General features: G+C 48.4%; 3 protein-coding genes and 1 long non-coding RNA gene across 4 annotated transcripts in view; 2 read left to right on the top strand and 2 right to left on the bottom strand.

Annotated features, from left to right (window-relative positions):
• mef2d (myocyte enhancer factor 2d) overlaps nt 1-4,520 on the top strand; it is a 35,820-nt gene extending 31,300 nt beyond the window's left edge. The window contains exons 10-11 of the mRNA XM_056405916.1: nt 1,740-1,790; nt 3,524-4,520. Coding sequence (XP_056261891.1) covers nt 1,740-1,790; nt 3,524-3,902 — 430 coding nt within the window. The 3' untranslated portion in view covers nt 3,903-4,520. The remainder of the gene's footprint in view (nt 1-1,739; nt 1,791-3,523) is intronic.
• A 4,508-nt stretch (nt 4,521-9,028) lies between these two features.
• Nucleotides 9,029-10,030, top strand: LOC130187985 (uncharacterized). The gene is made up of 3 exons (XR_008830531.1): nt 9,029-9,190; nt 9,265-9,469; nt 9,632-10,030. It is a non-coding gene; the product is annotated as an uncharacterized LOC130187985 (long non-coding RNA).
• A 3,760-nt stretch (nt 10,031-13,790) lies between these two features.
• On the bottom strand, nt 13,791-19,354 carry nes (nestin). Its single transcript, XM_056444660.1, has 7 exons — nt 18,614-19,354; nt 17,322-17,408; nt 16,281-16,354; nt 14,592-15,876; nt 13,987-14,471; nt 13,856-13,909; nt 13,791-13,800 (listed from the first exon to the last, which is right to left on the bottom strand). Exons 1-7 carry the CDS (start codon nt 19,352-19,354, stop codon nt 13,791-13,793), a joined length of 2,736 nt encoding a protein of 911 aa, XP_056300635.1.
• A 506-nt stretch (nt 19,355-19,860) lies between these two features.
• The window catches only part of LOC130187965 (protein PTHB1-like), a 184,934-nt gene continuing 180,890 nt past the window's right edge, over nt 19,861-23,904 (bottom strand). Inside the window, exon 4 of the mRNA XM_056405980.1 lies at nt 19,861-20,681. Coding sequence (XP_056261955.1) covers nt 20,380-20,681 — 302 coding nt within the window. The 3' untranslated portion in view covers nt 19,861-20,379. The remainder of the gene's footprint in view (nt 20,682-23,904) is intronic.

Consider the following 23,904-nt stretch of genomic DNA (forward strand, 5'->3'; position numbering starts at 1 on the left):
CAACGGCAAACTTTATGACTTCTGTTCTTACCTTTCACAATAAAAGCCCCAGACATGCCCTCAGCAGACTGTTAGAAGACGTGATGGGCCAATGAGAGGCGAAGGGAGATACAAAGAGATAAAGGGAGATAACGAGAGATAAAGGGAGATAAAGAGAGATACAAGGAGATACAGAGAGACAAAGGGAGATACAGAGAAACAAAGGGAGACAAAGAGAGATAAAGGGAGATAACGAGAGATAAAGGGAGATACAGAGAGATAAAAGGAGATAAAGGGAGATAACGAGAGATAAAGGGAGTAAAGAGAGATACAAGGAGATACAGAGAGACAAAGGGAGATAAAGGGAGACAAAGAGAGATAACGAGAGATAAAGGGAGATACAGAGATAAATAGAAACAAAGGGAGATACAGAGAAACAAAGGGAGACAAAGAGAGATAAAGGGAGATAACGAGAGATAAAGAGAGATACAGAGAAACAAAGGGAGACAAAGAGAGATAAAGGGAGATACAGAGAGATAAAAGGAGATAAAGGGAGATAACGAGAGATAAAGGGAGTAAAGAGAGATACAAGGAGATACAGAGAGACAAAGGGAGACAAAGAGAGATAAAGGGAGATAACAAGAGATAAAGGGAGTAAAGAGAGATACAAGGAGATACAGAGAGATAAAGGGAGACAAAGAGAGATAAAGGGAGATAACGAGAGATAAAGGGAGATACAGAGAGATAAAGGGAGATAAAGGGAGATACAGAGAGATACAAGGAGATACAGAGAGACAAAGATAGATAAAGGGAGATAACGAGAGATAAAGGGAGATAACGAGAGATAAAGGGAGATAAAGAGAGATACAGAGAAACAAAGGGAGACAAAGAGAGATAAAGGGAGATAACGAGAGATAAAGGGAGATACAGAGAGATAAATAGAAACAAAGGGAGATACAGAGAAACAAAGGGAGACAAAGAGAGATAAAAGGAGATACAGAGAGATAAATAGAAACAAAGGGAGATACAGAGAAACAAAGGGAGACAAAGAGAGATAAAGGGAGATAAATAGAGATAAATAGAAACAAAGGGAGATAAAGAGCGATAAAGAGAAACAAAGGGAGACTAGAACGGGCCCTGGGTAGAGCGCATACCTTCGCATATCACAAGATTGGGCATTGAATTATGAACATTTTGGCATTAGTTGCCAATTGGATAGAAATTGACCGCGTTATGGTAAAAAGAAGATTTTGATCTTTTCATGACCTTGACCTTTGACCCGATCGATCCCAAAATCTAATCAAATGGTCCCCGGATAATAACCAATCATCCCACCAAATTTCATGCGATTCGGTTTAAAACTTTTTTTGTTACGCGAATAACACGCATATAAATAAATAAATAAATACACATCGATCAAAACAAAACCTTCACATGTTCAATGCAAAGGTAATAAAGGGAGATAACGAGAGGCTCTGTGGTCCTCTTGAAGAGGTTCCCTCGCGTTCATTAGCGGCGTCGTCTTTAATGATGCTCCGCCTCTTTAATGAAGCTCCGCCTCTTAACATCACGGAGCAGCCGCAGAGCGTTTTCTGTCTTCCTCTTTTGATTCCCTCCTCCTCCTCCTCCCGGTCCCCCTGTTCCCCTGTTCCCCTGATGTTGTGGCCATTTATTTAAACTTGCCTGTCTCTTTCTCCCCTCCTCCTCCTCTCCTCCTCCTCCTCCTCCCCCTCCTCCTCCTCCTCCTCCCCCCTCCACAGCTTGGCCGCTCAGTCCAACTTGCTCTTTGGCAGGGAGGACGGCCTGTGCTGGTACTGTACTCCTCTCAGCCGCTCCATGTCTGTGCGGCTGCAGTGTGCGACTGAACAAGAGGCTCAATTAGCCACTATGCTAACGATGCTACCTGTTCCTACATTTCCCATGATGCAACATGGCCCCGCCCTCAAACCCTTTCTCAGCCCCAGTAATGAGGGCAACTTACCGACTGCCACTCGTCAAATTCAGGAGCGAACGGCTCCATGTGACCTGAGTCAGAGCTCGGTAGAAGCAAAGCATTGTGGGAAAAAACACGGCCGTATTGAAACCAAGTGTGTGCGTCTGCTTCTGGCTTTGTTGTTAGTGGGGGGGGGGGGGGGGGGGCTCGCCTTCATCACTGTCACCGGCCCGCTGACTCCGCCGTTCTCTCGCCATAGCAACGGCGCCCCCGTGGCACCGCCATCCGTCTACCTGACCGAGGCCCTGTGCGTGTGCGTGTGTGTGTGTGTGTGTGTGTGTGTGTGTGTGTGTGTGTGTGTGTGTGTGTGTGTGTGTGTGTGTGTGTGTGTGTGTGTGTGTGTGTGTGTGTGTGTGTACGCCGTAATTGGGAGCTTCAAATGCAAAAAATGACCGCGTTGAGTTGGGGCGAGAGAAAGAGAGGGAGAGAGAGACAACAAAAAAAGAGAGAGAGAGGCTGTCGACACTGTCAAAAGGAGCCACGGTGCAGCGTCATCACCCGGTGACAGGTTAGATCACAGGAGGAGGAGGAGGTCTGGAGAATTTGAAGAGGGAGGAGGAGGAGGAAGAAATAGGAGGGGAAAAAAAGAAAGTGGAGGAAGGAAGAGGAGGAGGGTGGAGGGGCTGTTCAAAGGAGTCGTGGCAGGTGGACCACCAGGGGGCGACTCCTCTGGTTGTATAGAAGTCTGCTTCATGTGTTAAAGCCGCATTATCTCTCCTGACCACCAGGGGGTGACTCCTCTGGTTGTATAGAAGTCTCTGCTTCATGTGTTGAAGCTGCATTCTCTCTCCTGACCACCAGGGTGCTCCTCTGGTTGTATAGAAGTCTATGCTTCATGTGTTAAAGCTGCATTCTCTCTCCTGACCACCAGGGGGCTCCTCTGGTTGTATAGAAGTCTATGCTTCATGTGATGAAGCTGCATTCTCTCTCCTGACCACCAGGGGGCTCCTCTGGTTGTATAGAAGTCTATGCTTCATGTGTTAAAGCTGCCTTCTCTCTCCTGACCACCAGGGGGCAACTCCTCTGGTTGTATAGAAGTCTATGCTTCATGTGTTAAAGCTGCATTCTCTCTCCTGACCACCAGGGGGCGACTCCTCTGGTTGTATAGAAGTCTATGCTTCATGTGTTAAAGCTGCATTCTCTCCTGACCACCAGGGGGCGACTCCTCTGGTTGTATAGAAGTCTATGCTTCATGTGTTAAAGCTGCCTTCTCTCTCCTGACCACCAGGGGGCGACTCCTCTGGTTGTATAGAAGTCTATGCTTCATGTGTTAAAGCTGCCTTCTCTCTCCTGACCACCAGGGGGCTCCTCTGGTGTGTAGATTGGGCTGCATGGCTTCAGCTGTCGTCCTGTGTGTTTGTTCTTCGTGCCTTTTCAAAATAAAAGCCTTGAGACGTCTAATAATAACGATCTTAAAGGCTTCATCTTGGTAAACGCTCGTGGTGCAGCGGCCAGTCCTTGACTGTCGTGTGGCGTTCAAGGACAATCCAGATCCGTAACCACGTTGTCCCCCCCCCCCTCCCCCCTCTCTCTCTCTCTCTCTCTCTCCAGGCCGATGGGTCAGATATCTCAGGGCGTGAACCCCAACATCAACATCAAGTCCGAACCCGTCTCGCCCAACCGCGACCGCAGCACCCCCGTGGGCGGCGGCCAGGCCCAGGGCCAGGGGGGGGGTCTGGTGTCGGGGGTCTACCCGGGGGGTCAGGGCCGCTCGCCGGTCAACAGCCTCAGCAGCAACGGCAGCTCGTACGAGGGCAGCGACCGGGACGACGGCGGCCACGGGCGCGGCGGCGTCCCCGACTTCCTCCACCAGGGCGGCGCCAGAGGCCAGCAGCCCGCCATGCTGCTCCTCAGGCCGGCGTCGGCCGAGCCCCAGGACCAGGACGGGACCAACGTCAAGAGGATGAGACTGGACGCCTGGGTCACATGAGGAGGAGGAGGAGGAGGAGGAGGAGGTGTACTCGCCCCCACCAGCCCTGCACACACACACACAAGCATGCGAACACGCCGTCAGTGTGGACACACTTGTGCATACACGTTAAAACTGAACAGTCACACACACACACACACACACACAACCCCAAAGTGGGCGGAGCCGTCAAAACCAGGGATTCCTCTACTCAACTTGTCCGGTAGTAGAGTTTTTTTAATCAGAGGCTCATAAAAAATATTTTGGACGTTGTTTTTTCCCAGCATGCACCCTGCTTTGAGCTGCACATCGAGCCGACGCTGTCGGGCCGCGTTAGATTCTCGGGCCCTTTTTTTTCTTCACGTCAACGAGACCCACGCCCCCCCTCAGACCCCCAGACCCCCTCAGACCCCCAGACCACCTCAGACCCCCTCCAGACCACCTCAGACCCCCCTAGACCCCCTCAGACCCCCAGACCCTCTCAGACCCTCAGACCCTCTCAGACCCCCAGACCCTCTCAGACCCTCTTAGACCCCCAGACCACCTCAGACCCCCAGACCACCTCAGACCCCCCTAGACCCCCTCAGACCCCCAGACCCTCTTAGACCCCCAGACCACCTCAGACCCTCAGACCCTCAGACCCTCAGACCCTCAGACCCTCTCAGACCCTCAGACCCTCTCAGACCCTCTTAGACCCCCAGACCACCTCAGACCCCCAGACCACCTCAGACCCCCAGACCCCCAGACCCTCTCAGACCCTCTTAGACCCCCAGACCACCTCAGACCCCCCCTAGACCCCTCAGACCCCCAGACCCTCTTAGACCCCCAGACCACCTCAGACCCCCTCCAGACCCCCTCAGACCCCCAGACCCTCTCAGACCCCCAGACCACCTCAGACCCCCCTAGACCCCTCAGACCCCCAGACCCCCTAGACCCCTCAGACCCCCAGACCACCTCAGACCCCCTTGACCCCTCAGACCCCAGACCTCTCAGACCCCAGACCACCTCAGACCTCCCTAGACCCTCAGACCCCTCAGACCCCAGACCCACCTCAGACCCCCCTAGACCCCCTCCAGACCCCCTCAGACCCCCAGACCACCTCCAGACCCACCTCAGACCACCTCAGACCCCCAGACCCTCTCAGACCCCCAGACCACCTCAGACCTCCCTAGACCCCCTCCAGACCCCCTCCAGACCCCCTCAGACCCCCAGATCCTCTCAGACCCCCCCATGTGTGTGTGTGTGTGTGTGTGTGGGCGGGGGGGGGGGGGGGGGCGTGTACATATCTCCGTGACCTCGGTGTTTTCTCTTGTCAGGGACGTTTTTTGAAAAGTTTTAAAAACATAAACAAATCGATCGTACACAAGTATTTATATTTAAAGGCTTTGGGACTGTAGAGAAACTATTCAGCCGGTCGTCCCCGAGAGGGAAGGGAACGCCTCTTTATACACACAGAAACATGTGTGTGTACATATATACATATATATATACACACATATATATATATATATATATACAGTATATATAATGTATGCGTGCATATACAGCGTGGCGCAGACAGGGGGCGCTGTGGAGGCAGAACAAAGCTGCGGTGACTCGGTGACTGTTTTTGAGTGAGCAATGTTTAGGACTCTGATGGAGTCGCTTTACCCCTGACCCCCCCTGACCCCTGACCCCCCCCCCCCCCCCCATCACCCTGAACTCACCTGTTAGGGTTCCACTGGTTTACAAGGCCGATACAAGTCAATGTTTGCACTTATAAATGTAATCCTTAAAAAGTTTAATGTATTTCATCACTTTACGTCAACCAATCAGAGCCCCCGCTGTGACGTTGTGGGCGGGACCATCTGCCTGTTTTAGAAAATGTATTAATTAAATTAAATCACACAACAGAAACTCTTGAAATTAAAGAAAGAGACAACATATTATACATATATATAATTAATTTAAATAGTTTGATTGAAACTATTTTTATTTCATTTATATAATTAATTTAAAAATTACCGAAGATGACAGAAATATTCATTTTGAAGAAGTTTTTATTTCTTTTCTACCAGAAGTGTGTCGAGGTAGTGCGGTGCCGTGTGTGGCCTGTAGGGGGCGCTGTCGGGATAAATGGGTTACAGTAAGTTGTCACCAGGTGTGATCACCTGTAGATGTTAGAGCTGGTTCTCTTCACGGCCGCGTTCCTACGGGAGCCCGGAGCGGACAAACCACACACCTGCACTAGATGGGGGGGGGGGGGCTTTGGTGAAGTTTCAGTTAAAAGTAACTGATTACTTAACTTAATTCAGCTTTAATTATGTAGTGTAAAAACTCTTTGACTGTTAAGACTGTTGCACCCTGAGCTTCGAACAAAAAAAACTACCCACCCCCTCCCTCCCTCATCTCCCCCCCCCCCCTCTCTCTCTCCTTCTCCCAAAAGGCCGAGAGCCATTTGTAAAAATTAAAAACCAACATGGCGCCGTGTTCAGAGCACCACTAGGGGGCGCTGTCAGACTCACCAAACAGAAAGACAATCGTGCTGATGAACAGTTTCTAAGCGCTCCCCCCCCCCCCCCAATCCACTTCCTGTATAATAACGTTGAGAAGTCTTTCCAGTGTTAATCTGTGCTGGTGACAGTCTGTTTTAATCGTTGAGAATTTATATTATTATTATTATTATTGTCCCCATCCACAGCGCTCACTGCAGCTGTCATGGCGGTATTAACTTTTTTTATTTTGTGTTGTGCAGTTTAAGCTTTTTGTTTTATTTGGAATTTGATTGTATTATATATTTAAAAATATATATATATTATATTATAAAAATATTATTTTTGAGGGGGGGTTTGTTTTACTCTTTTTTTCTTCAAGAAAAGAAAATCATAATTTTTTTAAAGGTGTTACTAACGATGCACGGTTTGTAGCGGAGACACATCCACACATGCTACCATGGGGGGGGGGGGGGGGGGCGGGGTCTAACTTATTTCTGACCAGACACACCAGACCTGATGTCATCATTGCATGGGCGGAGAGTGAGTCACGTTAGAGGAAGTCAAAGAAATATCCACACAAAATATACATCACGGAAATAAATACATTTAAGGAAAGAAAAAACAGAAAAAAACACGCACACACAAAAAAAGTTTAAATAAATTATAGCTAATATATTGTGTTCGGCTAGTCTGCTTTCTGTTTGTTGTAAAGATATTTTTTGTTGGTTTTTTTGGAGAATGATATACAGTTTGTGTATATTTTCATAAATAAAGTATGCACTGATATGTTTTACAGATTCTAAACTTCTACAGAACAAGTGTTGTTGTTGTACCAAAGCCCCCCCCCCTTATTGCGTATGTTTGACCGTATTTTATATATTAAATAGACAAGTTGACCTACAGGAGCTGGCTGTGTCTCTTCTTGCCGCCGCTAGGTGGCGCTGTTGGGTTGAGCAGGACCCGCTGCAGGTGAGAGGGGACGAGGGGACTATGCACTTTACGATGCATTAATTATACATTTAGATCCTTTAAACCAATCAAGTATATTATATATATATATTATATACATATATAAACTACGAGACGGACGTTATTATTTTAGAGAGGAATTTAATTTAATATTAAATAACCAATTAGCAACCAAAAAACAACCAAGGAATTCACTTTTTATTAGATTATTGATCAAGAACATTTACTAAATTATAATGAGTAAGATTAGTATAGTACTATTAATAGTATAAATAATGATTGATGAGGAACATTTCCTATATTATAATTAGTAGTATTATTATAGTAGTATTAATAGTATACATAATTATTGATAAGGAACATTTATTCTAAGTATTAGTATAGTAGTATTAATAGTATAAGGGTAATAAGGGGTCACTGAGGCGCTTTGAGTAGTATAATAGTAGTAGTAGTATTAGTAGTATCAGAAGTATTAGTATAAGTAGTTTTAGAAGTAGTAATAGTAGATAAAGTTGCTTCATGTCAAGTGTAAATATCTGAAGTTTCCCCCTAGTGGTCAGTGTTGGTAATCAAATAATCAGTGGTTATTTTAAGATGGTCGGTGTGACACGCCCACCGTCAGCTGGTTGGTCCCCAGCAGCCGTTGGGCTCAAAGACACACAGACACACACACACACACACAGACACACACACACACACACAGAGACACACACACACACAGAGACAGAAACACACAGACACACATACACAGAGAGACACAGACAGAGACACACACACACATATATATATATATATATATATATATACAGTCGGGGGGGTGATCGGATGTGAGTCATCCTCTTCCTCTCGCCTCCTGTCCGGCGCTCTGGACTCGACTACCAGAGCTCTATAACTTCATTTACTCCCTGATTAGATCACTGAGTGGGCATCTGCTGGCCCACACACACACACACACACACACACACACACACACACACACACACACACACACACACACACACACACACACAGACACACACAGGAACTACCCCCCCCCCCCCCCCGAGTGTCTTATGCTGATATTAATATTATATAAAGTCAGATCTATATCTGGGATCATTCTGAGGAGCATGTGGCCACGCCCACATCCTCTAGTTTCCATGCTTGTCTCTCTCTCTCTGTCTCTCTCTCTCTGTCTCTCTCTCTCTCTCTCTCTCTCTCTGTCTCTGTCTCTCTCTCTCTCTCTCTCTCTCCCTCCCTCTCTCTCTCTCCCTCTCTCTCTCTCTCTCTCTCTCTCTGTCTCTCTCTCATCAGGATTACGAAAAAACAAAATAACATTACGTACACGGACCGTGGTCCGTGTACGTAATGTTATTTCGTTTTTTCGTTTCATTCCAAATACGGAATACGGAAATCACGTGGTTTTTTCGTTTTCCGTTTGAAAACCAAAAACGGAAAAACGGAATACCACCTCCGTATTTCGTTTCTGCTGTCTGAAACCAAAAACGACAGAACGGAAGTGCTTAAAAGGAAGTCAAAATAAAAGCCAGTGATACGTATTCGTATTAACCTTAGAAGAATATTAATTAATCAATATAAAGAATAAATAATTAAACGAGGATATTTTAACGATGCAAACACATAGCAGGGTAACGTTAGAAGAATATTAATTAGTCAATATAAAGAATAAAGAATTAAACCTGTATATGTTAGCGACAGTGGTGACGACGGGAAGTTTAATATTCATGTACACAGCAAGAATCACCTTCTCACTTAATCGTTGCATTGTTTGATGCAACACAGTTAATCAACATGTAATTAAATAACTATTTCACACTTTCATTAATTATTCAGAATGGTTAACTGAAGATATTGAAATGTGTGAAAGTAAGTTAGTCTGGGGGGGGGGGGGCGAATATTTGTTTATCAAGAATCTGAAAATGTCTATTTTGCAATGACAGAATCACAGAATCGAGAGAATCTGGCCAGAAATTAACAACCGAGTTAACTACCCATTGAAAGCTGCATTGGTCGAACTGGTGGATCAGGAGGAGCTGGACATGGAGGACCAGATGACTCGGTTCTGTGTGTCATCTTTGACATGCCAGTTGGCCCAGATCGGTGTTAACCGAACTGTGCAAGCATGGAATGCACACAGGATTCCTGGTATGTCTTCGGGTTGGTCTTTCAAGCCTTTTTTAATGTGAATAATTATTTTCAAAATGTTTTACTATTGAATGTTTCTTAAACATGTTTAATCAAATACTCGAAGGAGCATGTTGCAATACATGGCATGGTTGTGACAGCCACATTGAATTATTATTACAGGGAGGGGGATACCAAATTACTTGGCCAGAGATGGATGCCCAAATAAGCTGTCGACAGACCTTTTACCAAATGCATCTGTGGCTGCAGACTGGTACGACCAGGAAGTGGGCTCACTGACAGAGTGTCAGACTTTGGCACCAACCCGTTTCCAAGTTTACAGGACCAGGAAGCTGCAGTGAGGGAATTTGCTCTGCAGTGCCCTGATACAAGTGTCCTGCTGGACAATGCAGTGAATAATCTGCCACAACCGTTCAAAGATGGACTCAAAGGCCTCATCGACATCTCAAGGAGAAATTGCCAACGCTGATGTTTTTTTGTGTGTCTAAGTTGTTATTGTCTGTGCTTTTTAATTGGTTCAACTGACGGAATGTTTTTTTCTTTTCTTCAAATGTTGGGGGTCTAAAGGAGAAATATGTTCTTTTGAATAAACACTTCTGTTGTCTTCAAAGTCTGGCACAATTTCATTTTAATCTGTAATGGGAAAGTCTGGACCTGTAACACCAACTATTGATAGTGACACGGTGTGTTGACCCCCTGCCAGTGTGAGTAAGGCACTGGAAGATAGCTTGTTCAGTGACCTCTGACCTAGGTAACAAACATACCCCCCAAAATATACACACACAAGACGGTTGCAGCCGGTTTAGGGCGGTGAAGCCATGATAACTTCATACATTAGCCACCATTGTATCACTTGTTTCAGGCTCATAAGCCGGTCTCCCTGACAGCCGGGTATCACAGATGTGGACCCAGTGTGAAGATTTCCCACTGGAGGAGGACCCCTATGTGGTTGGGAACCTCGCTTGTTTATGAAGGGCAGCTTAAGGACCCTGACACCCTCAGTTTGGATGTCAATCTGACACCTATTGCTTCACTAAGAACACAGCTGATGTCTGAGCACTACAATCAAACAGCAGGAACAAACATCAATGATAAACAATCTGAGCCAACCTCGTAAATCACATAATACTAAACACCATTTTGACCTGAGCTTGTAGCAGGTATGAAGCTTCAGTGAAGCTCAGTCAGGACGGTTCATACATCTGACATTCACTTTTCATTTGGAACAGCTCTTGGAAGGCAAAACTTTGATGATGTAAATCATGCGAGCAGATTAACTGCAGATGGAAGAATCAGAGGAATTGAGATCCAGCAATACAATTCAAATACAGAAATGTAATCCTAATGCAATGCTACCACTAATTCTGAAGGCTTCCTCTTTTAGGGGAGTAGTTAACTTGTGCTTGACATAAAGAATTAGAAAATACCAAAGATTGTCTTTCTTTACGAATCTAGAAGTGTGCAGATGTCATTGGATCAGATATAAGTACATGTGAGCTGCTGCTCTGAGCTAAACAAGGCCACGACCTGTTGCTCTGAGCTAAACCTGTTGCTATTAGCTAAACAAGGTCATGACTTGCTGCTCTGAGCTAAACAAGGCCACGACCTGTTGCTCTGAGCTAAACCTGTTACTCTTAGCTAAACAAGGTCATGACTTGCTGCTCTGGAGAAATATTACATGTTAGGAGAAAAAAGAAGAGAAAAGGATATTATGGTTATCTAGTTTGGAGACCCCTAACTAGTTAACCATAATACTCTCCAAGTATTTGTTTGTAGCTTTCCGATCTTCGGCGTATAAGGACTCATAAAGCCCCCCCACCAGAATCAGCTTTAAGTGTGTACAAATACAATGAATATGGCTTATCTAAATCTATGTGAGACATGTTAGAGATGTGAGAGGAGCTGTGCTCTCCATGTTTCACTCTGATACAATAACTCATGTAGTCAGCTCCTCAAAACATGTTCACACACAACACAGAGCTCCATCCTTCTGGAGACCAAAGTACTACATGATGATGATGTGATGTAGTCAGAGGAGTAAAGACACTGACAGCAGAGTCACAACAGAACAGGTTACATGTTTATGATGAGTTACTTTATTTCGATCAGCAAAATATACAACAACTAGAATGGGCACTCGGTAGAGTGCATACCTTCGCATATCACAAGATTGGGCATTGAATTATGAACATTTTGGCATTAGTTGCATGCCAATTGGACAAAAATGTATCGTGCTATGGTAAAAAAAGAGTTTGACCTTTCCATGACCTTGACCTTTGACCCGATTGATCCCAAAATCTAATCAAATGGTCCCCGGATAATAACCAATCATCCCACCAAATTTCATGCGATTCAAGAACATTTTGACCTGTTCATGACCTTTGACCTTAACCTTTGACCCGATCGATCCCAAAATCTAATCAACTGGTCCCCGGATAATAAACAATCATCCCACCAAATTTCATGCGATTCGGTTCAATACTTTTTGAGTTCTGCGAAAGATTTTGACCTGTTCATGACCTTTGACCTTTGACCCGATCAATCCCAAAATCTAATCAACTGGTCCCCGGATAATAAACAATCATCCCACCAAATTTCATGCGATTCGGTTCAATACTTTTTGACCTGTTCATGACCTTTGACCTTTGACCCGATCGATCCCAAAATCTAATCAACTGGTCCCCGGATAATAAACAATCATCCCACCAAATTTCATGCGATTCGGTTCAATACTTTTTGAGTTTTGCGAATAACACGCATACAAATAAATAAATAAATAAATACACGGCGATCAAAACATAACCTTCCGGCATTTTCAATGCGAAGGTAATCATAATTCAACAAAAGAAGAAAGTGGCTGACCGAAAGGGTCGAGGCTGAAGCTAACGAGCTTATAAGTGCCCTAACCTATGATTTCTCGAAAAAACTTATTTCAAAGAATCATATATATATATACACACATACATACGTATACATATACATACATATGCACACACATATATACATATAAACACACACTCTATACATACACACACATGCATATAAACATAAAACGAAAAACAAAACAAAAAACGTGTCCCCATTAACCGTTGATGTAATGATGATGTAGTAATGAAGGTTACAGGTGAAGCACAGGTGGTGCTGTGACTGGGTGCTAACTGAACGCTGCTTAATAAGAAAAACTCAACTGTCTCTTTATTTTTCAATTGTCAATATGTATTGCCTAGTGGTCATCATATCCTCACTCTTCCATGTGGGAATGTTTAGTTCCAAAATGACCCAAATAAAACAAGTAAATACATGATGTATACAACTATGCTGGAAATTAACCATGAACATAAATATCAGAGGAAATAAACGGCATTAAATACATATGTATCAATAACAGGTATACTGCCATCTAGCGGTATAAAGGTGAACCGTTTACTCTGCGGTGGAAATATAGTCTCTGCACAGAAACATTACTTTGATTAATCTATATTAGGAACTGTGTTGCATCAAACAATGCAACGATTAAGTGAGAAGGTGATTCTTGCTGTGTAGGCTACATGAATATTAAACTTCCCGTCTTTCACCACTGTCGCTAACATATCCAGGTTTAATTCTTTATTCTTTATATTGACTAATTAATATTCTTCTAACGTTACCCTGCTATGTGTTTGCATCGTTAAAATATCCCCGTTTAATTATTTATTCTTTATATTGATTAATTAATATTCTTCTAAGGTTAATACGAATATGTATCACTGGCTTTTATTTTGACTTCATTTTAAGCACTTCCGTTCTGTCATTTTTGGTTTCAGACAGCAGAAACGAAATACGGAGGTGGTATTCCGTTTTTCCGTTTTTGGTTTTGAAACGGAAAACGAAAAAACCAAGTGATTTCCGTATTCCGTATTTGGAATGAAACGAAAAAACAAAATAACATTACGTACACGGACGGACCGTTCTGGATCTCCAGTCCCGTAGCCGGTTGCACCGCGCCGTGCAACCGGGGCTCTATTTTAACCGGTCGCCCCGTCGGCCCGATTCCCGAATCCACATCTCTAAAAGGTCTTTAGACCAAACACAGACACACACACACACAAACACACAAACACACACAGACACACACAAACACAGACACACAAACACACACTGTGTCTCTGAGACACGATGTCAGAGGGGCCAATACTTATATATTAATACCAGAAACATTCGCTCTAGTTTTTATCACGACTTCAGAATAAAATGAGAAACTTTATTTATTCTCTTTAATAAAACAAACAATGAAAGGAGAAGAAGCAGAAACGACTCGGACCGCATCCTGAATCTACCGTTTTTATTCAGGACTGTGAATGCACCGCGAGAAATGAAAGGCTTCCTCTTGGTGTGGAGCACGCCCACCTGGGCCGGCTCTCGGCCAATGAGACGCGAGCGTCGGACTCAAACGGCTCGCGTCTGAAATCGTGAAAGCGACAAACTTCGCTTTACTTCTCACACGGGTTCCTCCCCAGAGGACCACGACCCCCCCCCACTCGACGTCGGAGCAAACAAGCTCCGCCTCCACGGCCTTGCGACACGCCCCCTGCTCCCTCTCCGTCGTCTTCGCCCTGGAGTTCGCCGCGTCGTTTTCCGAGTTCCCCCACACGAGATCCCGGTTGGTTTGCCCCGCTGCTTCCAGCTCATTGGAGCGTTCCTCGTCTTCTTCTCTCTGATCTCTGGATCCGGCGTCGTCTCTCGGCGTCTCCAGGACTTCCCGCTCTTCTGGGTCGGAGACCTCCTCGACCAGACGCCCTCGAGATGCACTCGGCGCCCCCTGCAGGCCTTCCTGGTCCTGCACCCCGGAGTCCGGACCCTCTGAGTCGTTGGTTCCTTCCACATCGGACCGGCTGAGGAAGTCAGCGCAGCGAGAGGGATCTCCTGGGACATCGTGCTCCTCCTCCTGCTCCTGCTCCTCCTCCTGCTCCTGCTCCTCCTCCTCCTGCTCCTCCTCCTCCTCCTGCTCCTCCTCCTCCTGCTCCTCCTCCTCCTGCTCCTCCTGCTCCTGCTCCTGCTCCTCCTGCTCCTCCTGCTCCTCCTCCTCCTGCTCCTCCTGCTCCTGCTCCTCCTCCTCCTGCTCCTCCTCTTCCTCCTCCGGAGCATCGGTCGCCTCCTGATCTTTATGCCGGACCTCCTCATCCTCCAGAGCGTCACGCAGGTCTTCGTAAGGTCGGTCTGAACGTGGCCTCCCAGCCTCCTCTGGCTCCGCCTCCTCCCCGACAGACTTGTGAGCGCCGTAGCTGTCGGTGGCTAACTCCTCTAGCTCCTCCTCCTCCTCCTCGTCGGGGCCGGCCGCCCTGCCCTCCTGAGTGGACCCAAGGTCGTACTCTTCGTCCAGCGCTCCGCCTTCCTCGCACAGACCCTCCATGGTCCCGGACCTCTTGGACCGGGCCTCGCTCCACGCTCCCGTCTCTCCGGACCTCTTCTCCGGGTCCTCGTTGTCGTCGCTCTTGTACCGGATCAGCGGCCGCGTGTCGGCGAGCGTGTCGTCCTGGGCGGAGCCGTCGCCCTCTGTCCCAAACGACAGCGACACGCTCTGAGAATCCTCCTCCTCCTCCTCCTCATCGACGTCTTCCTCTTCGGCGGCGCTCTGTCGGTCGACCGCCCCGCGGTCCGGCGCTGCGCCCGAGTCGGACCGAGCGTCTCTCTCTTCGTGCTTCGTCTCTCTGGCGGAGACGTCTTCCTCCGGGTCGGCGTGGACCCTCCTCTTCATCACGCGGTCCCACGTGTCCATGTCTTCTCCATCCGGGTACAACTGATCCTCCACACCCGTCTCATGGGTCCCCACCACGGAGCGCCTCGTCTGCTCCTCCTCCTCCTCCTCCTCCTCCTCCTCCATCGGGCTTCCATCGGGGCTGCGGTCGGTCTCTTTGTGGGCGGAGCTCTCTTCGGACCGTCTGCTGGCCCCCGGCTCGGTTTCAGAACCCGGCGGTTCCTCTCGCTCTTCGTCTTCTCCTCTGAACTCTTCCTCTGGCGCCTCCTGCTCGTCTTCTCTCGCCACCGATTCTTCAAGCGGGACGTCCACATCGGACTCGTCTGAGCGCTCCTCGGTCATCGTCGGCCGTGGCGTTGTGAACCGGCGCCGGCCCTCTTCATCGGCGCCGGGCGGCTCCGCCTGAGAGCCGACCCCCGGCCGGAGGTCCACGGCGCCGCGGTTCCGGTCGGCGTGGACGACTTCCTCCTGAAGCTCCGGCGCTCCGGACCGCTGCTCGCCTCCGTCCGGCAGCGTTTGGGGGTCGGCCGACTCCGTCGTGTCGGAGGAGATCTCCGGGACGGGGGTCGGGCTGCCGGGCGCCGGCGCCGCCGTCGGGGCGGATGCGAGGGAGGCGGTCCATGCGAGGGAGGCGGTCCATGCGAGGGAGGCGGTCCATGCGAGGGAGGCGGTCCTGTGGCTCCGGCAACTCGATTTAAAACCCCGAGGACTGGAGGCGCCTGTGGAGGAGCAGAGCAGGAGGACCGGGTTTAAAGGAGGTGAGGAGCGTCTCCATGGAGACGCTGATGGGCCCACATCGATCCACGTCTCCTTTCTCCGTCGTCTAGGTTACCGTGAAGCAGAGCCATGCGGCTCCATGACCTCTGGGGGTCCGTCTGACTTTGGTGGCTCGCATTACAGGACCCAAAGGACCTACCCCCCCCCCCCCCCCTCTCCTCCCACACACACACACACACACAGTTGGACTAATGCGATCACAAAGTGACATGCTCCCCACTGAGGGGCTTTTAGAGCTGCAGTGGGTGGAGGAGAGGAGGCGTGGTCACATGGTGCCTTCAGGCTCTTTACTTTAATTACCTGAGGTGGAGATGCCTCTGGGCCGATCCGACGGGGGGGGGACCCCCCCGAGGCCTTCGCTGCCCAGCAGAGCTCTGAAGAACACACACAAGAGGAGTTACACTCTGAAGAACACACACACACACTCTGAAGAACACACACACACACTCTGAAGAACACACACAAGAGGAGTTACACTCTGAAGAACACACACACACACTCTGAAGAACACACACACACACACTCTGGAGAACACACACAAGAGGAGTTACACTCTGAAGAACACACACACACACTCTGAAGAACACACACACACACTCTGAAGAACACACACAAGAGGAGTTACACTCTGAAGAACACACACACACACTCTGAAGAACACACACACACACACTCTGAAGAACACACACAAGAGGAGTTACACTCTGAAGAACACACACAAGAGGAGTTACACTCTGAAGAACACACACACACACACTCTGAAGAACACACACAAGAGGAGTTACACTCTGAAGAACACACACACACACTCTGAAGAACACACACAAGAGGAGATACACTCTGAAGATCACACACACACACTCTGAAGAACACACACACACACTCTGAAGAACACACACACACACACACTCTGAAGAACACACACAAGAGGAGTTACACTCTGAAGATCACACACACACACTCTGAAGAACACACACACACACACACACACACTCTGAAGAACACACACACACACACACTCTGAAGAACACACACAAGAGGAGTTACACTCTGAAGAACACACACACACTCTGAAGAACACACACACACACTCTGAAGAACACACACAAGAGGAGTTACACTCTGAAGAACACACACACACACTCTGAAGAACACACACACACACACTCTGAAGAACACACACACACACACTCTGAAGAACACACACACACACTCTGAAGAACACAGTTGTAATGCATCATTATGAATGTACAAGGGGGCAGAGACACGCAGTGCATGCTGGGAGCCTTGACCTGTGGTGTCTGGCTGCTGTGACCACAGCGCCCCCTGCTGGCCGCGTACCTGTAGGCGGCCCAGAGACGCCTTCTGCCTCAGCAGGTCCCGGTTCTCCTGGAGCAGCCGGTCCACCTGGCGGCCGCCCCAGTGCTCCTGCTCCCCCAAACAGGAAGTGACACGAGGAAAAGGAAGTGGTTGAAAAAGCAGCAGAGGAGAAGCTGTGGAGCTAGACATGGCGTCTACAGAGGGAACTGTATTATAGACCTGCACATGAGGCCCAAGACCACTTCAGACCTCACAGCCCCCCCCCCCCCCCTTCAGTCCCTTTCAGACCCCAACGTGTAAATCATCATACTGAGGGAGTGTATCTACAAATAGCTATATATTTATGGATCTATAGATCTATGGATATATAAATTATATATATAAAATATATGTATATTACATATATATAATATATATATATGAATTATATATACAATATATATATATAATATATATAAATGATACATTTAATATATATATATATAATATATAAATTATATATATAAGTTATATGTATATATAAATAATAAAGATATAATATATATTACATACACTACCGTTCAAAAGTTTGGGATCACTTAGAAATGACTTTATTTTTCAAAGAAAAGCACTGTTTTTTCAATAAAGATAACATTAATCAGAAATACCCTCTCTACATTGTTAATGTGGTAAATGACTATTCTAGGTGGAAACGTCTGGTTTCTAATCAAATATCTCCAGAGGTGTATAGAGGCCCATTTCATCATCACTCCAGTGTTCTAATGGTACATTGTGTTTGCTAATCGCCTTAGAAGACTAATATCTGATTAGAAAACCCTTGTGCAATTATGTTAGCACAGCTGAAAACAGTTATGCTGGTGATATAAGCTATACAACTGGCCTTCCTTTGAGCTTGAAGTTTGTAGAACAAAATTAATACTTCAAATATTAATCATTGTTTCTAACCTTGTCAATGTCTTGACTATATTTTATATTCATTTGATAAATAAAAGTGTGATTTTTCATGGAAGACACGAAATTGTCTGGGTGATCCCAAACTTTTGAACGGTAGTGTATATATAATATTTATAAATTATATATATATATTATATATATAATATAATATATTTAATTTATATATGTATTTATATATCTACATATATATGTTTATACATATGTATATATATATTTATATGTTTTATATATTTATATGTACACGTATCTCTCTCTCTCTATATATATATATATATATATATATATATATATACACATATACACACATACATAAAAAAAGTATATTTAGATCAATATTATAGTGTAATGCTGAAATTCACCTGCAGGTGCAGGACCTCGCGGTGGTGCCGGTCCCCCTGCCGGGCGGCGGAGGTCTCCAGCTGCCGCCTGGTGGTCTGAGCCGAGGCCCTCTGCTCCTCCAGGGCCCGGAGCTGCAGCCGGCTCTGGCTCTTCTCCTGACCCACTTGGGCCAAGTGGCTCCTGGCCCGGTCCAGTGAGTCCTCCAGCTGGTCTAGGTGGGCCTCAGCGGCCCCCTGCGGTGCCCCCCCTCTGGACCGGGTCACCGTGGCCCCCAAGCGGGCCACGTCCTGGTGATGGGTCCGGATCAGGTTCCTCACGTGGTCCTCTAGCTGACCCACCTGCTCCCTGAGCCGGACCTGGTCCCGCCGCTCCTCCTCCAGCTCCTCCCTGCTCCGCCCCCCCTCCCTCTCGGCCTCCTCCTGGGCCTCCGCCTCCCTCCTCCTCCGCTCCTCCAGGACTCTCAGCTCATCCGCCGCCCTACCGGCCTCCACGTCGGCGTGGACCCGGTCCCCCCAGGCAGCCTCCACCTCCAGCCGGGCCCGCCGCAGCTCCTCCTCCAGGCCCGCCCTCCTCCTCCTCCGCCCCTCCACCTCCTGGCCGCTGCTCCTCAGGCCTCGGATCTCCCCGGAGAGCAGCGCGTTCTCCTCCTCCAGGAGCTGGACCCGGCCCAGGTAGGCCTCCAGGCGCCGGTTCAGGTTCAGCATCTGATGCTCCTCCTCCTCCCGGTGGCGGAAGGATGCACGCGCACTCCGGACCTCCATGGCACAGCTTTGGGAAGAACAGAGAGGATTGTGGGGGCAACGGAGGCCTCGCTCAGAGGGACGCTGGCCGGGGGAGTGGAGGGAGTTCCTCCCAGGCCTCCCTTTCATAGCCGAGGGGAGGAGGGAGGGAGGGAGGGAGGGAGGGAGGGAAGAGGGAGGGGTCTGCATGGAGGAGATTAAGGATGGAGAGGGAGAGAGGAAAAGGAAAGGGGCGGAGTAGATGGGAAAGGGCAGAGAGAGAGAGAGAGATTTTGATTTTTGATTTTTGAAAAACACTTTATTTCACATTTTTTCAGCTTTTACATAGCTTCTTAAAAATAAAGTGCTTAAAAAAATTAGGTTGTTTAAAATAAAAAACACAACCAAAAAAACCCCATTAAAAACAAATAAAACATGTTTTACCTCATAAAAAGTGGTGCAAACTCCAGCTCCTCTTCCACCACAGAGCAAACAATATCTTTAAAACACCAGCGTTGTTTAAAAGCATCCAGGTCTCCAATGTATTTATAAAACCTGAACTCCAGCCAGAGTCTGGCTCTGATGTTACAGAGCCACACTGCCCTGGCTTCCTGCCCCTCTCTGTTTTCCACCCGGGATTTTCTCGTTAAATAAATTGCCATTTTTGCTTCACCAGGAGCTGCCACTTTTCTTTTTCTGTTTTTTTGTAGGCAGCTCCCATGATAAAAACCTTCTCTGTAAAAACCACATTAAAAAGACTAAAAACCAATGTTAAAAGAGCGAAGAAACTCAAAAGTCTCTTACACTCGTTAAAAACATGGTAAATAGTCTCCCGGAGGTCGCAGAAGGGGCACTGGCTCAGGACAGCGGGATTAATTACCGAAATGAAAGCGTTGGACGCGACAGCACCGTGTAAAATCCGCCACTGGAGGTCAGCGGTCCTTTTCTTCAGGGGAGGTTTGTATAGGACCCCCCACTGCGGGCCCGGGCCTCCATGCCCAAGTCTCTCTGACCACACAGTGGGCGGTCTGTTGCACAGTCTGGACCTGTTGATGCTCTTCACGAGGTTAAAATACAAAGTCTTCTTGTCTGCTTTGTTCAGTGTGCAGTTCTCTGGGTGGCTCGTTCTTAGCAGGGGGCCGGTGAGTCCCCCTAGCCCCGGGCTGAGGGAGATGTCTGGGAAGGGGTCTGCAGGGTCCGGCTCTGCTCTCTGCTGGCTGTAGTCGTTGAGGAGGCTCCTCTCCAACCCGGTCAGCCTCTGCCTCCACAGCTCCAGGAGCCTCCTCGCCACCCGGTCGGAATGCATCCCCAGCAGGGAGCCCAGGGCCGGGGGGTCGCTCAGCGTCGGCCCCACTGCATCCACCAACTGCTGCAGGCAAAGGGTCTTTGTTCACAGCAGCGCCCCGTTAGTCCAGGGTGACGCTGCTGCTAATGTCCAGTCGTGCATTATAAATTAATGGTTCTCTCAACAACCAGAACAGAGAGTCAGACTGTGGGCACCTTTGTGCTTAAAAGGGCCCACGACTTAAAACACCCTGATAAAAAGGAGGCAGCCCACTTAACTTTAAAATGCTGGAGTCTATTAAAAACAGAGCAGTATCCAGCCCCAGGTTGTCAGCACGTCTGAGGATGCAGCTGGCCACGTCTCGCCACACTAAAAACCCCGGACTCGTTAAAAACTTCTGAACAAACTGTAATCTAAAAGTGGCCGTCCGGCGGGCCAGGTGGACAAGACCCTGTCCCCCCTCCTCTCTGGCTAAAAACAGCACCCCCTGTGGCACCCAGTGTAGACCCTCCCAAAAAAAATCAACCATTTTCCTTTGTATATTGGCTAAGAAGCCCGAGGGAGGGTCTAAAACGGTCAACCTGTGCCACAGTTGGGATGCAATGAGATTGTTTAAAACCAGTACTCTACCGTTAAAAGACATCTGGGGGAGCAGCCACTTCCACTTGGAAAGTTTCCCCTCTATCTTCTCTGTGACGCCCTCCCAGTTCTTCTGGACCATGCTCGGTTTCCCCAGGTATATTCCTAAATATTTAAAACCGTCCTTTTTCCATATGAGCTTTTGTGGAAGAACCGGAGGCCACGCCACTCCCCCACAGCGAGGGCTTCGCTTTTCTTCCAGTTCACCCTCCCTGATGATGCCGTGCTAAAATCCTGTACAATTTGATTTAAAAGGTTTACATCATTTTGATTTTTAATAAAAACAACAACGTCGTCGGCATACGCCGATAAAATCATTCGCTTACTAAAACCAGGTAAAACCAAACCATGTAGGCTAGAGCGTATTTTAATGAGGAGGGGCTCGAGGGAGAGTGCGTAGAGCATCCCGGACAGAGCACAGCCCTGCCGGACCCCTCTACTCACTCTAAAAGGAGCACACAGCCTGCCGTTTATCTTCAGCACACTCTCAACATTACTGTACAACACCTTGATCTTAGCTATGAAGCCAGCGCTGAACCCAAACTTCCCCAGAACTTTCCAGAGGAAGCCTTTTCCTGATCTAGAGAAATCAGACCAGTGTCCATACCCAACGAGCTGGAGACCTCCAAAACGTCCCGAATGAGGTGGACGTTGTCCACCATGGACCTGCCGGGCACACAGTAGGTCTGGTCCCGATGGAGGACCTGCTCCATAGCTCCCCTCAGCCTGGAGGCCAGGACCCTGGACAGAAGCTTGTAATCCACACACAGCAGAGACACAGGGCGCCAGTTACCGATGTCCTGCGGGTTTCCTTTTTTTGGCAGTAGCGTTAGTACTGCCCTCCGGCAGGACATCGGCATGGAACCAGAGGCCAGACTCTCGTTGAAGACGTCTAGGATGTCCCCTCCGAGGACATCCCAGTATTTCTTGTAAAACTCAGCGGGGAGGCCGTCGATCCCGGGGGCGCGCCCTCCTGCATTCCTGCAGGGCAGCTTTCAGCTCTTGGGGTTATGGGTCTGTCGAGCTCCTCATTAGTCTCCTCGGAGACCTGAGGCAGCTCCCACAGAGCCGCTCCGTCGACTCTCCCTCCTCCCTATACTCAGTGGCATAAAGGGAGGAGTAAAACCCCACCGCTCGCTTCCGGATCTGGCTTGGCTCCACAACCGGCTGCCCTGCGTCCGTCAGCAGTGAGTGGATCACTCGCCCCTGCCCACTCCTCTTCTCCAGGCCGAAGAAGAAGCTAGAGGGAGTGTCCATCTCCGCGATGGTCTGGAATCGGGACCTGACCAGTGCGCCTTGTACTCTAACTTCGAACAGGTCGGCGAGAGCCGCCTTTTTACTTTTCAAGATTCAAGATTCAAGATGTTTTATTTGTCACATACACACACAGGGTGTGCAGTGAAATGAAAGTGGCAATGCTCAGCAGGAATGTGCAAGGGCAACAAGTACACACTATTTACAATAAAAAACAACAACACAATATTTACAGTAAGTGTGTGTGTGTGTGTGTGTGTGTGTGTGTGTGTGTGTGTGTGTGTGTGTGTGTGTGTGTGTGCCTAAGAGGGGCAGTTGTGTGGGTCTATGTGGGGGTCCTGGTGTGGTCGGAGTTCACAATCCTGATGGCCTGAGGAAAGAAACTCCGTCTCAGTCTCTCTGTTCTTGCAGCGTGACTACGGAGGCGCCTGCCTGACCGCAGCAGCTGAAACAGTCTGTTGTTGGGGTGGTGAGGATCCTTCATGATCCTGCCGGCTCTGGTTCTGCACCTCCTGGTGTACAAGTCCTGCAGGGTGGGGAGTGTAGTTCCAATAGTGCGTTCAGCCGAGCACTACTCTCTGCAGAGCCTTCCTGTCCTGAGCGGAGCAGTTGCCAAACCAGGCTGTGATGCTTCCTGTCAGGACGCTCTCTACAGCTCCAGAGTAGAAGGACTGAAGGATCCTCTGGGAAACTTTAAATTTCCTCAGCTGCCTGAGGTGGTAGAGCGCTGCCTTGCCTTTCTCACCAGAGTGTCTGTGTTCGTTGACCATGTCAGATCCTCGGTGATGTGGACTCCCAGGTATTTATACCCGCTCACCCTCTCCACAGTAGTCCCGTTAATCCCCAGTGGTGAGTACGTCCTCTGTTGTTGTACCCTCCTAAAGTCCACAATCAGCTCCTTAGTTTTGGTGACATTCATGATGAGGCTGTTGTCCTGGCACCAGAGTGACAGATCAGCAACTTCCTCCAGGTAGGCCTTCTCGTCGTTGTCGGAGATCAGGCCCACCACCACTGTGTCATCCGCAAACTTGATGATGGTGTTGAGCTGAACCTGGCCACACAGTCATGTGTGTACAGGGAGTACAGTAGGGGCTGAGGACGCAACCCTGGGGGATCCTGTGTTCAGGGTGAGGGATTTGGAGGTGTGTCTGCCCACCCTGACCACCTGTGGCCTGGCGGTCAGGAAGTCCAGGATCCAAGCACACAGGGGTGTTCAGTCCCAGCTCAATCAGCTTGCCGGCCAGTCTGGAGGGACTATGGTGTTGAAAGCTGAACTATAATCAATGAACAGCAGTCTCACATAGCCCCCTCTGGCTGTCCAGATGAGAGAGTGTGGTGTGCAGTACCTGGGAGACAGCATCATCCGTGGATCTGTTTGGGCGATAAGCAAACTGCAGCGGGTCCATGGAGGAAG

The sequence above is a fragment of the Pseudoliparis swirei genome, chromosome 22 (genome assembly GCF_029220125.1).
Source record: "Pseudoliparis swirei isolate HS2019 ecotype Mariana Trench chromosome 22, NWPU_hadal_v1, whole genome shotgun sequence".
Lineage (NCBI taxonomy): Eukaryota > Metazoa > Chordata > Actinopteri > Perciformes > Liparidae > Pseudoliparis > Pseudoliparis swirei.